Genomic DNA, 16,216 nt, shown 5'->3' on the forward strand with positions numbered 1-16,216 from the left:
TCTTACTGCTGGATAGTAGTCCTTAATATACATCCATCACTCATGCTCTTATCCATTCCCCTAGGGATGAACACCCAGATTGGTTTTCACTCCCTGCCAAGGTATGCAGTGCCATGTGGAATATCTTTGTACATAACCCTTCATTGGCATCTTTGTGAAAAGTGCCCTGTGAATGTGATCCCAGGTAAAGGCATTCCTGTTAAGGAAGATTTGAATTAATGGTGAAATAATCCATAGATGAAACTGCTTAACACAAAAACATAATATTTCTCAAATTAATCTACAAATGCAACATATCTCAATCAAAACTTATTTGTACGTTTTGAGAAACTCAACAAACCATTTCTAAATTTTATAAACAGGGAAAGAATTCTGAGTAACTAAGTTAACTTTGAAGAGTGAGCATAGAGGAGGAATTTACTCTATCAGATATTAAGATATACCACAAAACTGTAGTAAGTAAAAATAATAATAAATACAGGAATAAACAAATAGGTGTAGAAGTAGACAAATAGAGCAATGGAATACATAGAAACTTTAGAAGTAGACCTATGAATATATAGAACATAATATATGAGCAAGGAGAAATGATGGGGTTTTTTTTTTAACATCTTTATTGGAGTATAAGTGCTTTACAATGGTGTGTTACTTTCTGCTTTATAACAAAGTGAATCAGCTATACCTATACATATATCCCCATATCTCCTCCCTCTTGCGTCTCCCTCCCACCCTCCCTATCCCACCCCTCTAGGTGGTCACAAAGCACCAAGCTGATCTCCCTGTGCTATGCGGCTGCTTCCCACTAGCTATCTATTTTACATTTGGTAGTGTATATATGTCCATGCCACTGTCTCACTTCATCCCAGCTTACCCTTCCCCCTCCCCATGTCCTGAAGTCCATTCTCTACGTCTGTGTCTTTATTCCTGTCCTGCCCCTAGGTTCTTCAGAACCAGTTTTTTCTCTTTTTTTTTTTAGATTCCATATATATGTGTCAGCATACAGTATTTGTTTTCCTCTTTCTGACTTACTTCACTCTGTATGACAGACTCAAGGTCCATCCAACTCACTACAAATAACTCAGTTTCATTTCTTTTTATGGCTGAGTAATATTCCATTTTATATATGTGCCACATCTTCTTTATCCATTCATCTGTTGATGGACACTTAGGTTGCTTCCATGTCCTGGCTATCGTAAATAGAGCTGCAATGAACATTGTGGTACATGACTCTTTTTCAATTATGGTTTTCTCAGGGTATATGCCCAGTAGTGGGATTGCTGAGTCATATGGTAGTTCTATTTTTTAGTTTTTTAAGGAACCTCCATACTGTTCTCCAACAATTTACATACCCACCAACAGTGCAAGAGGGTTCCCTATTCTCCACACCCTCTCCAGCATTTATTGTTTGTAGATTTTTTGATGATGACCATTCTGACTGGTGTGAGGTGATACCGCATTGTAGTTTTTTTTTTAATATAAATTTATTTATTTATTTATTTATTTTTGGCTGTGTTGGGTCTTCATTTCTGTGCGAGGGCTTTCTCTAGTTGCGGCGAGCGGGGGCCACTCTTCATCGCAGTGGGAGAGCCTCTCACTATCGCAGCCTCTCTTGTTGCAGAGCACAGGCTCCAGACACGCAGGCTCAGTAGTTGTGGCTCATGGGCCCAGTTGCTCCGCAGCATGTGGGATCTTCCCAGACCAGGGCTCGAACCCATGTCCCCTGCATTGTTAGGCAGATTCTCAACCACTGTGCCACCAGGGAAGCCCCCTCATTGTAGTTTTGATTTGCATTTCTCTGATGATTAGTGATGTTGAGCATCCTTTCATGTGTTTGTTGGCAATCTGTATATCTTCTTAGGAGAAATGTCTATTTAGGTCTTCTGCCCATTTTTGGACTGGGTTGTTTGGATTGATATTGAGCTGTGTGAGCTGCTTGTAAATTTTGGATAGTAATCCTTTGTCAGTTGCTTCATTTGCAAATATATTCTCCCATTCTGAGAGTTGTCTTTTAGTCTTGTTTATGGTTTCCTTTGCTGTGCAAAACTTTTAACTTTCATTAGGTCCCAGTTGTTTATTTTCATTTTTATTTCCATTTCTCTACGAGGTGGGTCAAAAAGGATCTTGCTGTGATTTATGTCATAGAGTGTTCTGCCTATGTTTTCTTCTAAGAGTTTTATAGTATCTGGCCTTACATTTAGGTCTTTAATCCATTTTGAGTTTATTTTTGTGTATGGTGTTAGGGAGTGTTCTAATTTCATTCTTTTACATGTAGCTCTCCAGTTTTCCCAGCACAAGTTATTGAAGGGGCTGTCTTTTCTCCATTGTATATTCTTGCCTCCTTTATCAAAAATAAGGTGACCATATGTGCGTGGGTTTATTTCTGGGCTTTCTATCCTGTTCCATTGATCTATATTTCTGTTTTTGTGCCAGTACCAAACTGTCTTGATTACTGGAGCTTTGTAGTATAGTCTGAAGTCAGGGAGTCTGATTCCTCCAGCTCCGTTTTTCTTTCTCAAGATTGCTTTGGCTATTCGGGGTCTTTTGTGTTTCCATACAAATTGTGAAATTTTTTGTTCTAGTTCTGTGAAAAATGCCAGTGGTAGTTTGATAGGGATTGCATTGAATCTGTAGATTGCTTTGGGTAGTATAGTCATTTTCACATTGTTGATTCTACCAATCCAAGAACATGGTATATCTCTCCATCTGTTTGTATCATCTTTAATTTCTTTCAGCAGTGTCTTATAGTTTTCGGCATACAGGTCTTTTGTCTCCTTAGATAGGTTTATTCCTAGGTATTTTATTCTTTTTGTTGCAATAATAAATGGTTAATTTTTCTTTCAGATTTTTCATCATTAGTGTATAGGAATGCAAGAGATTTCTGTGCATTAATTTGGTATCCTGCTACTTTACCAAAGTCATTGATTAGCTCTAGTAGTTTTCTGGTAGAGTCTTTAGGATTCTCTATGTATAGTATCATGTCATCTGCAAACAGTGACAGCTTTACTTCTTGTTTTCTGATTTGGATTCCTTTTATTTCTTTTTCTTCTGTGATTGCTGTGGCTAAAACTTCCAAAACTATGTTGAATCATAGTGGTGAGAGTGGGCAACCTTGTCTTGTTCCTGATCTTAGTGGAAAAGGTTTCAGTTTTTCACCATTGAAAATGATGTTGGCTGTGGGTTTGTCATATATGGCCTTTATTATGTTGAGGTAAGTTCCCTCTATGCCTACTTTCTGGAGAGTTTTTGTCATAAATGGGTATTGAATTTTGTCAAAAGCTTTTTCTGCATCTATTGAGATGATCATGTGGTTTTTATCCTTCAGTTTGTTAATATGGTGTATCACATTGATTGATTTGCATATATTGGTTACTCCTTGCATTCCTGGGATAAATCCCACTTGAATCATGGTGTATGATCCTTTTAATGTGCTCTTGGGTTCTGTTTGCTAGTATTTTGTTGAGGATATTTGCAACTATGTTCATCAGTGATACTGGCCTGTAGTTTTCTTTCTTTGTGACATCTTTGTCTGGTTTTGGTATCAGGGTGATGGTGGCCTCATAGAATAAGTTTAGGAGTGTTCCTCCCTCTGCTATATTTTGGAAGAGTTTGAGAAGGATAGGTGTTAGCTCTTCTCTAAATGTTTGATAGAATTCACCTGTGAAGCCATCTGGTCCTGGGCTTTTGTTGTTGGAAGACTTTTAATCACAGTCTCAATTTCATTGCTTGTGATTGGTCTGTTTATATTTTCTATTCCTTCCTGGTTCATTCTCCAAAGGTGGTGCTTTTCTAAGAATTTGTCCATTTCTTCCAGGTTGTCCATTTTATTGGCATATAGTTGCTTGTAGTAATCTCTCATGATCCTTTGTATTTCTGCAGTGTCAGTTGTTACTTCTCCTTTTTCATTTTTAGTTCTATTGATTTGAGTCTTCTCACTTTTTTTCTTCATGAGTCTGGCTAATGGTTTATCAATTTTGTTTATCTTCTCAAAGAACCAGCTTTTAGTTTTATTGATCTTTGCTCTTGTTTCTGTCATTTATTTCTGATCTGATCTTTATGATTTCTTTCCTTCTGCTAACTTTGGGGGTTTTTTGTTCTTCTTTCTCTAATTGCTTTAGGTGTAAGGTTAGGTTGTTTATTTGAGATGTTTCTTGTTTCTTGAGGTAGGATTGTATTGCTATATACTTCCCTCTTAGAACTGCTTTTGCTGCATCCCATAACTTTTGGGTCATCATGTTTTCATTGTCATTTGTTTCTAGATTTTTTTTATTTCCTCTTTGATTTTTTCAGTGAGAAATGATGGTTTTTTGTGTTTTTTTAAATTAATTTATTTATTTATTTATTTATTTTTGGCTGTGTTGGGTCTTCGTTTCTGTGCAAGGGCTTTCTCTAGTTGCAGCAAGCGGGAGCCACTCTTCATCGCGGCGCGCGGGCCTCTCACTATCGCGGCCTCTCTTGTTGCGGAGCACAGGCTCCAGACGGGCAGGCTCAGTAGTTGTGGCACACGGGCTTAGTTGCTCTGCAGCATGTGGGATTTTCCCAGACCAGGGCTCAAACCCGTGTCCCCTGCATTGGCAGGCAGATTCTCAACCACTGCGCCACCAGGGAAGCCCAAATGATGGGTTTTTAATAGATTGTTTTGGGAGAAAGCTGGCTTACTATATGAAGGAAAAAAAATGAAGCTGGATTCTTACACCATTTGCATGGTAGACTCCAGATGGAAGACTGAAATGTGGAAAGCTATAAAGCTAATAGAAGAAAGTATAGAATATCTTTGTGTTCTGTGGGAGGGAAAGATTTCTTAAATAAGATCCCAAAATGAAAAACTAAAACCATAAAGCAAAAAAGAAAACAAAAACTTGATAAATACAACTACAGTAAAACTTGTATTTCTGTTCAAAAAGGAATACAATAGACACAGTTTGTCGGCCAGTAGAAGATATATATTTGTAAACTCATGCATATTAACAATTTTTTTAAAAAACAGGAAAACAATTTTTAATAATCAAAAGAGATAAATAGCAATTTACAGAAGCAAAGCCCAAATGGTAAAGCAGAATGTGAAGAGTTGCTTAAATTCACTTGGAAAGAGAAAAATGCAAATTAAAACAAGATACCATATTGCACCCAACTGAATGGCGAAACATAAGAAGGGAGAATAACACCAAATGTTGGCAAGGCTAGTGAGAATAATAGCTTATATAGGCATTCAGCAAAGAAATCTAACAGTATTTAGAAAAAATAGGGATATACATGCCCTATTAACCCCGTATACTGAGGACACTGAGGCTTGGTGTGGTAAAGTGACTGGCCAGAGTATCACAATTCCCAGATGACAGAGCAAATAATCTGTGGTTCTCTGACACTAGAATTTAGAGACCTCATGAAAGTATTTTTATTTGTTACGGGCTAATTGTACCCCACTACCCCTGCCAGATTCATATGTTGATGTCCTAATCCCCAATACCTCTGAATGTGACCTTATTTGGAATAAGAGGTAAACTTAATTACCTCTTATTTAAAGAGGTAATTAAGTTCTAATGAGTTCATTAGGGTGGATTCTAAACCAATATGACTGGTGTCCTTATAAGAAAAGGAAACTTGGACACCAACAGGCCTGGAGGGAGGCGATGTGAAGATACACAGGGAGGAGATGGCCGTCCACAAGCCAAGGAGAGAGGCCTGGAACAGATCCTTCCTTCCCTCATGGCTCTCAGAAGGAACCAATCCAGCCAACACCTGGTTCTTGGACTTCTAACCTCCAGAAGTGTGAGACAGCAAACTTCTGTTGTTTAAGCCCCTCAGACTTGGTACTTCGTTATGGCAGCCCTGGCTAACTATTGCAGTGCAGCTGACCCTTGAACAACACAAGTGTGAACTGCGCAGGTCCACTTACACGTGGATTTTTTTCAATAGTAAATACTGCAGTACTACACGATCCGTGGTTGGAGCTGTGGATGTGGAATCAAGGATACTGAGGAAATGCAACCATGGATACTGAGGGCCGACCATAACTTCTACTAGATTTTCCACTGCAAAGAGGGTCAGCACCCCTAACTCCCACGTTGTCAACTGTATCTCTGAAGGAGTGAATGGAATAGCATGAGCTTAGTCAGGGAGTCGAACGGGTGACTCAGAGGCCTGCTCTGCCACCACTGGCTGGGGTCAATTCCAGTGTGAGCACTTACAAGCTGCTGGTCTTGCATAAATTATTAAGCCTTCTCTGCCTCAGTTTCTTCCTCTATAAAATGGGATAAAAATAATAGTTGTCAGTTCCAGGCATGTTGAGAATTTATTAAAATACATGGAAGCACTAGAATAGTTCTTGGCACATCAAAGAACAGAGCAAGTATTGATTATTATTATTACATAGAACTTTGGCATCAAACTAGACCTGAGTTTGAATCCCTGATCTTCTGTTAACTAGCTACTATTTAATATTCTTTGTCTTAATATATTATATATAAAATGAGAATAACAATGACTTCATCACTGCATCATGTCTTTTGTTTACTGAACACATTTTTGTTGCCTGGGTTACTGGCATTGTGCTATGTGCCAAAGATGCAGTGGTGAACAAAATAGACTGTCCCTGAACTTGTGGTATTGCCCTTGTCAAGATCATAATGACTTTCACATTGCTGATGCAGTGGTCAGTCCTTCTCAGTCTTCTTCACTGGTCCCTCCTCTTCTCCCCAATTTCTTAATGTAGGAGTGCCTCAGGGAGCACTTTGTCCCTTTGTCCCCTTCTTCTCTTGTCCTACACTTGTCCCCTCGGGAATCTCCTCCAGTCTAGTGACTGAGACATCGTGCTATACCCCCAGATGTATTTCTCTGGCCTACACATCTCTCCCAAACCCCAGACTCATGGGTCTAACTGCCTATTGACCCCTTACTTCAGTACCTAGCAGACATTGCAAACTCAACATGCTCACAACTTCACTCTTTAACTACCTTCCTTCCCATTCAAGAGGAGATTCTGGTGGATAAATTTTAAAAATATATTCAGAACCCAACTACTGGGACTTCCCTGGTGGCACAGTGATTAAGAATCTGCCCGCCAATGCAGGAGACATGGGTTCGAGCCCTGGTCCGGGAAGATCCCACATGCCGTGGAGCAACTAAGACCATGCACCACAACTACCAAGCCTGCAAGCCACAACTGCTGAGCCCACACGCCACAACTACTGAAGCCTGCGTGCCTAGAGCCTGTGCGCCTCAACAAGAGTAGCCACCGCAATGAGAAGCCCGCACACTGCCACCAAGGGTAACCCCCGCTCGCTGCAACTAGAGAAAGCCCACGCGCAGCAAAAAAGACCCAACTCAACTAAAAATAAATAAATAAAATAATTAATTAATTTTAAAAAAAGGAACCCAACTACTTACCACTTACCCCCCCCCACTTGGTCTGGGTCACTGTATTAGTCAGCTTGAGCTGCCGTAACAAAATATCACGGATTGTGTGGCTTTAACAATAGGAATTTATTTTCTCACAGTCCTGGAGGCTGGAAGTCTGAAATCAGGCGCCAGCTTGGTTAGGTTCTGGTGAGGGCCCACTTCCTGACTTGCAGACAGCCACCTTTTCACAGTGTCCTTGCATGGAGGGAAGAATGCTGCTGTTTCTTTCTTTTACGTAAGGAGCCCAGTTCTATCAGTTCAGGGCTTCACCCTTACGACTTCATTTCACCTTAATCATCTCCTTAAAGGCCTTATCTTTAATACACTCACATGGGGTGTTAAGGCTTCAATCTACGAATTTTGAAGCGACACAATTTTGTTCCTAGCAGTTACTGCTATCTCTCCCCTGGATTACTATAAAAGCTTTCTAACTGGAATCCCTGTGTTTACACATGCTGCCCTACAGCCTATTCTCAGCACAACATTTGGAGTTATCATTGTAAAATATAACATGGATCTTGCTATTCCTCTGCTCAAAACTCTATAAAGGCTCCCACTTTATCAGAGTAAAAGCCAAGATTTTAAGATGGCCCACAAAACTCTACATGGTCCAGCTACCTGACACCCTGGTAACCTCATCTCCTTCCACCCTCCTGCTTGCTGCCTCTTCTCCAGCTACTCTGGCCTCTATGCACTTCTTCAAAAATACCAGGCAGCCTTCTGCTTGAAGCCTGTGCACGTGCTTTTCTCTCCCCCGACACACCCTTCCCTCCGACATCCACATGGCTCATTTCCTCACCTCCTCCAACTCTTTGCTCAGGGAGATCTATCTTGATCATTCTGTTTAAAATTACACACAACTGCCTCTCTCCCATCCGCTTCCAAGCTCCCTTAACTAAGCTCTCCTTTCCCATGTAGCATTTATCATCTTCTAACATAGTATATAACTTACTTGTTTAGTATTTTATTGTCTTTTTTCTGTCTCTTCTCACTAGGTTCCATGAGGGCAGAGATTTTAGTTTGTTTTTGTTTTCTGGGATTTTTTGTTTTCGTTTTGTTGTTGTTGTTGTTGTTGTTGTTTTGGGGTTTTTTTGTTTTTTATATCCCAGGGACCTAGACTAGTACCTGGCACATAGCAGTCACTCAATAAATATTTTTTGACAGTACAATGAATAATTATTGTATTATACTAATTCCTGAACACAAACAGGTTAGGTTCACAGGTCCAAGTATGTAAGTCCAGGGTGACTAAGGGCTTTCATCTTGCAGACATAAGATGCATTTACAACAAAAAGAAAAATGTTTGTTCAAATTTTTAAAACAAGGTATACTTTACCTTCTTGCTGAAACATTCCATTGTGCACCTATTAAAAAAAGAAGAAGAACGTTATCATTTGTGTTGAACATCTGTTGGGATAGACGACACTCCTTGATGATCTCCATGGCACTGTAGGGGTAACCATGGCACACACACTCCCAGCCTCACCTCTCTGATTATTGTCGAGGGTAATGCGACTTTGAACTGTGCATTCATCCAGGAGCTGCAACAGAAGTTTCGGCAGCTGCTCTTGACCTTAACCTCACCTTCTCTTGGATAAAGAGATCCAACAGTGGGCTTCAGACACTAACTCTGACTTTCTATTCACCCACTCAAGATTGTTCTACTTTGTCAGTCACATTTCCTGGATTATCTTCAATCACTTCAGAGCTAGACTTTTCACAGGTTGCATGGTTCATTCTTTGTCCTTCAGAATCATTCCTACTCTTAAAAATGTATCCCACAAGAACACATATCATGTCATTTTCTCTCCTCTTTCATTTTTGAAAACATATCTTGACTTTTGTTTCCATTACAACCTTTCTCTTACTTGTAAGATGGGACCCATAATGTGAATAAAATATCTCAAAACTATGTAAAAATCCGACAACACTGCTATAAAACTAAATGGCTACACACAACTAAATTACCTTAACAGACAACTTGTACCTTCCACTGATGGGGGAAGAGTTGGTATGCTTTTGATCTTAAGCATAATATTCATAAAAATGTCCATAGACATTTTGAGGTGGAAAGTTCCCAAGTGAGTTTTGATGCATATTTTATTTTGTTTTCTACATCTTGTGTCTCCAGCACAGGAAGTCTTATTTTCCTTTGTATTCCCAGTACTTCCCACTTTGCCTGCCACATGGTGGGCAATAAATAGCTGTTGAAAGAATGAAGCAAAAAGAAATGAACAAATATACAAATTTATACCCTGAAGCCTTCTTTTTCTCTGTGCTCTCTGAAATAATCCCACTGGGAGGCAGCACGTGACTTTAACAACAGATTTAAAAAAATAAGAGAGGGTCATGCTTAAATGATTCCATTCAAAATACGGTAGTTCCAGGCATTTCACAGTTACAAATCGAAGAAAGGTGATAGTTTGAACTTCTTAATCTACTAAATGAATGGCTTCAAGGCTAGCTAGCTATTCAAATATTATCTCTTACTGCAGCTTAAAACATCTAAGGCATAATGGCAGTGAAAATGTCTGGAAGTGAATTCTTAATAATAATTAGATGGTATTATGGCTGGTGAGATTTAATTGACATTATTGTTTCTATCTCCAACCATCATGACAATAAGACATGCCTTGTACTTATTCTGTGTAATTCAAGGAATGGTCAGCATGAAAATTTGTAAGATGTTTTCAGGAAAACTGAATTTCATGAAAAATAAACATATTCCAACTCCCTAGCTAATTTTTTTGGCTCTTTTCTGCATAATCATAACACAGGCTGTTGGGTTAGCATGGGACACAATGTAAGAGGGTTACTTTTGTTATTGTGTACCAATTTCATGCAGCTATTTCCACAACCAGGCTAATTTCAAGTCTGTCCTGAGCAGTGGTACATGTGATTCCAAGTATTAATGGAAATTTATATTGGTTACAAATTGTTACTCTTCTCTTTAGAATAATATTAGTTCATGTGTTCACTGTTTTCACCAGCAGTTTACACCAGACTTTCAGTTTTCCTGCTTTTACTTTTAATCTACCTTCCTGCCTAAAACTTTACAACTCCTTTGGGCACATTTTGCCAGTTGAAATCCTTTTCTTCCATAAATGCCAACAAGCTGATGAAACACATAGACAGCAAGAACATTTTTCACACTTAAAAAAATCAACTACAGCATTCCATTCGCAGTGAGATCATGTATCTAAGAAGGATTATTATTATAAACTAGGGAAGGCCTGGTCATAGACAACAGAAACTCATCCACGTGTAATGTTGTGAAATATACCCAATAAATTTGTTGTGCTGTGATTACAGCACTGGTAATTAAAATTATAAATCTGCTCTTTGAAGCATCTCACATTTTTATCTTTAAAAATTTCAAAGGGCTTGAATAAAGCTGTTTATCAATAAAAATATGTACACATTTTTCTAAGTCAGTATTTTGAACTGACATTGGTAATTGCAAGCATTTTTAATATTTTATGTCTTCTTTTTGTCTTTTTTCATGCAATAAATATTGTATTTTTTCTGTTCAACTTATTCTCTTTTCTCTCTCCCTTCTTCCGAGGCATCTTATTCTAATATAGGAACTATCAGATATCAGTTTCAAAAGATACCATAAATAGGGTTTTTAAAAAAGTAAAATTTTTCTATAACTTACATGAAATTATAGTCTTGGTTGATACATGGTCAGATTTCCAATGTACAGAAATCAATAGACTAACCAAATATCTTCCTTCTGCATGATAAGGGAAGCCAGGTTAATATATCTGAAATCTCTGAAATCTCTGAAATCTCACTCCCCAAAGCCCCATCTCTTCCACAAAATTAACTCCAAGTTTTGTGCTCTATTACTTGCAGCATCCCACTTCCAAACTCTGTATCAGTTAAAATTTGTATCAGTTATATCTAATGCTTCTTATAAAAATCTTTTTATAAAAAATAAAAACAGTGGCTTAAACAAAATAGGAATATATTTTCTCTTACATAAAAGAAGTCTAGAAGGACTAGTCTTCTAGCTTCTGATCTATAATCCATAAGGTCACCTCAAGATCCAAGATAGCTGCTGAGCTCTTGCCATCATATCCACAGTCCAATCATGAACAGGCTCCTGCTGGTTGACTTAGTTGGTTGAATTAATTCTCTCAGAATTTTCACCCCTAACTTCCACTAACATCTTATTGGCTCATAAGCCACATGGCCCCAGTAGCACTAAAGAGTCCAAGCATTTGTCTTCAATTTGGAGAGAAATATTCCCACAAACTTCTGGTTCTGCTACCAAGGAAGAAGAGAACAACATTGGAAAGCAAATGACAGTCCCTGACACAATGGTCATTATGGTTTTCTTTATAATGATGGAATATTGAAAACAACCTAAATGGCCTGTTTAAATAAAATGCAGTATGTTCATAAATTAAATACTGTCTTGATATTTAAAACATGGATGCAAATTACTATTTATTGACATAGTTATCTGCTATATATTTCTGAGTGAAAAAAAAACAGCATCTATAATAGATGTAAAATCATGTGTAAAATCATGTCTGAAAAGTTTTTTTAATATTAAGAGTGGTTAGATAATCACTGAGGTTAGTAATTTTTTGTGTAACTTTACTTTGTTCGTTATACTTTCCTGTACACTTTGAAATTTTTACAGTGAGCATACACTGTTTACAGATTGCTGTAGAAATAAAAAGGCACTGTACAAAATCACCTTCAGTATTTCAAAAACAAGTCACTCTAAAAAACTTTCTATTTGCACATCAATCTTCAGCCAGTGGGGTTTTGAAGCTGCCCTATGACAGTTACCAATATCATACTGATAATATTACAAACTGCACTGGATATCATTGTTTTAGTAACATGGCAATACCAAAGCAATAGTATCCAAAGCAAAAAATCATTACTTGCTTCTTTGTGTTAGACTTCTAACTCTGCTAATTTGAGTTTTGTACAAACTCTACTTCTCCTTCTATGAGTTTTTAATATGGCGTTTAGCAGAAAAGAAATAGGGTTTTATTAACATCTTCTTATGTTTGTGCAAGTAAGTTTTAATTGCAGTAATTAATTATTTCAGGCAGTCATTGTCCCTATTTCCATTCTATCAGATATGATCATATATGAAACTTTGTTACAGAGGTAAATAGAGTATTTGAAATCTAAGTCTGCCTTTCGTATGTGTATGCAGTTAAGCACTTTGCCAGTTCCCTTTATCGCTGAAATGGTCAGAATAATGACTCTTTTACTTCCTTAAAGGGGGTATTTTAAAGATAAAATGAGACAATTGATGGAAAATATTTTGCAAAAAAAAAAGTAGCATATACAATATTGGGGCAGGCTGGCTTATCTTAAAATCAAGGGGCTTATGCAACATTGGTTTTTCTAAGCAGAAGCTACCATCTTTGGCCCTGCTCACAACACCTGCAGCCAACGTGGCTAAGCAGGTTGGTTGCTACTTCAAAGGGCAGCAGAAAATTGAGGAAAGCAGGTGTTAAAAGAATGAAGACTAACTCACTAATCCAGAAATCCATTGTGGAAAAGCAGCCATAATGTCTTACATCACTTTCTTGGGCTGGGTGGGTGAACCTTAATTTATTGTTTAAATTGTATTAAGTGATTTTTAAAATATAATATCTGTGATTTTCCTGAAATAGCAATTTGCAGGAAGCTCACTAACTCCCAACAGCTCAGAACTAAGTATTTAAAACTCCTTGCAGAGAGGAAAAAAAAAGTCCCCAAAGATTAAGAACAAATATCTCATTCTCATTTAATTAAAGCAAAAACTTAGCCTGCTTATAAAAGTAATCACTCTGAAAACACACACACACACACACACACACACACACACACACACACTGTTATATCATGTCCTTTGAAATGATATCTGTCTTAACCTCCGTTTCACAGATGGAGAGAACTGGGGTAGAGATCTGAGACTGCCATTAGTGACGGCTGAATTTTCTCTGATTAAGTAGTGCTGGAGGGACTTTAGGGGTTAGTCTTCATTTGGGTCTCCTGTTCAGCACCTGGATAAGCTTATATTGCCTTGGTAACCAAGCCAAAACCCTTTCTTAATGTTGAAAAGGGTGATTGATGCTTATTGATTACTATAGTTTGGGTGAATTGCGGTTTCTCTCATCATGTAGATGAGTTTCTCGTTTTTCTTTTTTCTGCGAAAGGGATTTCGTGAGGTACATTTAATAGTAAACTCCTTATAATCCCCCATGTATGTAAAGAGCTTGTTGCCCAACATTTTAAGCTTCCTCACATAATCCCCAGTCCCTTTTGTGAGTTCTGTCCACTTTGAGGACAGACTTTTGCACCTGCAGTAGAGATGCAATTGACAATAGCTTTTGAAACGCGTACAGTCGGCCCTCGGTATCTGCTGAGCATTGGTTCCGGGAGCCCCCCCATGGATACCAAAAGCAGTGGACGCTCAAGTCCCTTATATAAAATGGCGCAGTACAGTTGGCCCTCCATATCCATGGGTTCCGCATCCGCGGATTTAACCAACTGAAATACGTGATTGGTTGAATCCCTGGATGCGAAGGGCTGACTGTACCTACTCCGTTAGCCCACAGATGGAACAACCCATGAATACTTTAGTGAAAATCAAATGCCCCAGGCACTGCACTGGGCTTCAACCACTATATTGAGACCTGCTCCAAGTGACTTCTCTACACTGGTAATATTTCCATCTCTAAAATGTTTTAGACTTTAAATGTATTACCAGGATATTTACAGGGGACTTGCTTGAAATATTTTTAGAGAAAACATAAAACTTTTGTCACATTTTTGCTAAGAGCAACATTGTGTTTTGCTATTATTGTTATAGTAACTGTTGAAATTTGTTTTCTCCTTGCTTTTAGCTCTCTGAGTACAGTGTCTTATATGGATGAACCTAGCCAGCGTGAAGATGCCTCTCACCTCGCAGTTCAGATGGAAAACACCTACCAACTGGGTGTGTTATTTTATCACTCCGTCCTATTTAAGACTTCTAATTTCATGGGTAATATTTACTTAAAATAATATCTGATAACCTAGCATTATCTTCAATGCTAGCACAATATAAGGGATCTTAATTAATTGGGTAATTTTGTATTGCTTTAAGTTCTTCCTCTGCAAAGTGGGACCAGTATCCATTGCCTACTTTTCTTTATCAGTGTTTTCTAAATACCAAGCAAGTCACTGGGCAGCACTGAGGTGTAGTGTGTATTACTGAATTAAGGAGTTCATTGGGTATTTCCAGGTTATCTTGTGGAGTTTTTTATATCTACTTGAGTTAAATGGAAGAGATATGCATTAAAGTTTTACCAAACAAAACCAACCAAGGTTGCTGATGGGTGGAGAAAAAAAGCCTTAAGGCAAAGGCAAATGATTCCTGGTCCCCTGTTGACAGAGATGTTTACCTTTCCCGCAGAGGTTTTGGGTCTTTGAAAACAAAAATCTTTGCACCTGCCCCTATAATTCAGGTGGAGTCCACAGTGACTATCATTCCCCATTCACATTTCCTCATAGTACTACTTGTTTTCTCTAAATGCGTACCTTCTCACTATTATCTGAATCCATATATAATTACTGCTGTATAGAAATTCTGCAGACTTACCAGTGACCAAAGGAAGACTCCATGGGCCAGAGTGTTTTCATCTGTGGTCAGTTAACCTCAGGAAAATTATAGACCATCAGCACATCCCATTAGGCCTTCTAGCCGGTTTTCTACAGTAATCCCCAAGACGACATGGATTATAAGGCTCCATAATTAGTCTTTCTACTGGTATTTTCACAGTGCCTATGGTAGACAACTAATATTCCTGCCAACCAAGATACATTTATACTCCTTCTGGTAGCCTTACCCAGTTTCCTTTGGGGGAGCCCCACCACTGCCATCATTATCACTTTTGGTCCATAGCATCCTGCTGAAGCTGACACTGGCTTCAGAGATGGAACGGTGACTGATTTGGGGATTTGGTCAAGGCCATCAAAGCCTTTGAGGTTCAATTCAGAAAATGTTGTTTGGGCTGTTGAAGAAGCAGTTCATATCCTGAAACTTGAAAGAATAAGGGCTTATGGCAGCTTTGGCCGTCTTGCCCTCACATGAAGCCTGAGACCAAGTCCTACATCCAGCTGTGTACTCTTAGACTTTTCAGTTAGGCAAACTAAGTTTGGGTCAGGTTTTCCTGTACCTAAAGAGTTTTGCCATTCGGTGCCTATGACTCTGGGCTCTGCATGCTGGAAGGCTTTGAATCTGATTTTCACAAGATAAAGCATTTGAAATATGAAGCCCTGTGTTTCTTCTTCAAAAGGGTCTATTTTCATAACATTTCTCCAAATAAACTAAATTGTCTAATCAGTTTTAGAAGTACTGAGTGTTGAAGCAAGTTAGAAAAGTAATTTCAGAAATAGCTTGGTACAAAGTATTTTCCATATTTTCTTTCAAAAAGTCATGTGAATTATTCTTTTGTGATTAAAGTCTTTTATACATGACAATCCATTTTTTAAGCATTTAACTAGCTATTTTGTTAATAATCAAAAATGTATTTCCACTTCCACTTGTTTCTGGGTTTATTCTGCATCTGAAAGAAGATAGTCTGTGGGCCTTTGGCAAAGATTTTCTCCTATCTACACAATGAATACTGACCAGAAGAGTGAGGAAAAAATCAATCACCAGTATCACTGTGTTTACTTTTTCACATGCATCATGTAAACACATCTTAAATGTTTAGCATGTTTGTCCTCCCTTTATCTAAGTAATTACAGCCACCAAGAATGAGATGAATCATAATTTTTTTTTTTTTTTAATGGCTGTGTTGTGTCTTCGTTTCTG

The 16,216-nt window shown here is 38.2% G+C and overlaps 1 protein-coding gene across 4 annotated transcripts in view; it reads left to right on the plus strand.

Moving 5' to 3' along the window:
* DYNLT5 (dynein light chain Tctex-type family member 5) overlaps positions 1 to 16,216 on the plus strand; it is a 33,626-nt gene that overhangs the window by 9,092 nt on the left and 8,318 nt on the right. For 3 of the 4 annotated variants that reach the window (XM_068540063.1, XM_068540064.1, XM_068540065.1), the window contains one exon: positions 14,262 to 14,353. In XM_068540063.1, coding sequence (XP_068396164.1) covers positions 14,262 to 14,353 — 92 coding nt within the window. Of the gene's footprint in view, positions 1 to 64; positions 102 to 14,261; positions 14,354 to 16,216 lie in introns of all 4 variants that reach the window. The other variant, XM_068540066.1, reaches the window with a different exon arrangement.

The sequence above is a fragment of the Eschrichtius robustus genome, chromosome 3 (assembly GCF_028021215.1).
Source record: "Eschrichtius robustus isolate mEscRob2 chromosome 3, mEscRob2.pri, whole genome shotgun sequence".
In the NCBI taxonomy this organism is placed as follows: domain Eukaryota; kingdom Metazoa; phylum Chordata; class Mammalia; order Artiodactyla; family Eschrichtiidae; genus Eschrichtius; species Eschrichtius robustus.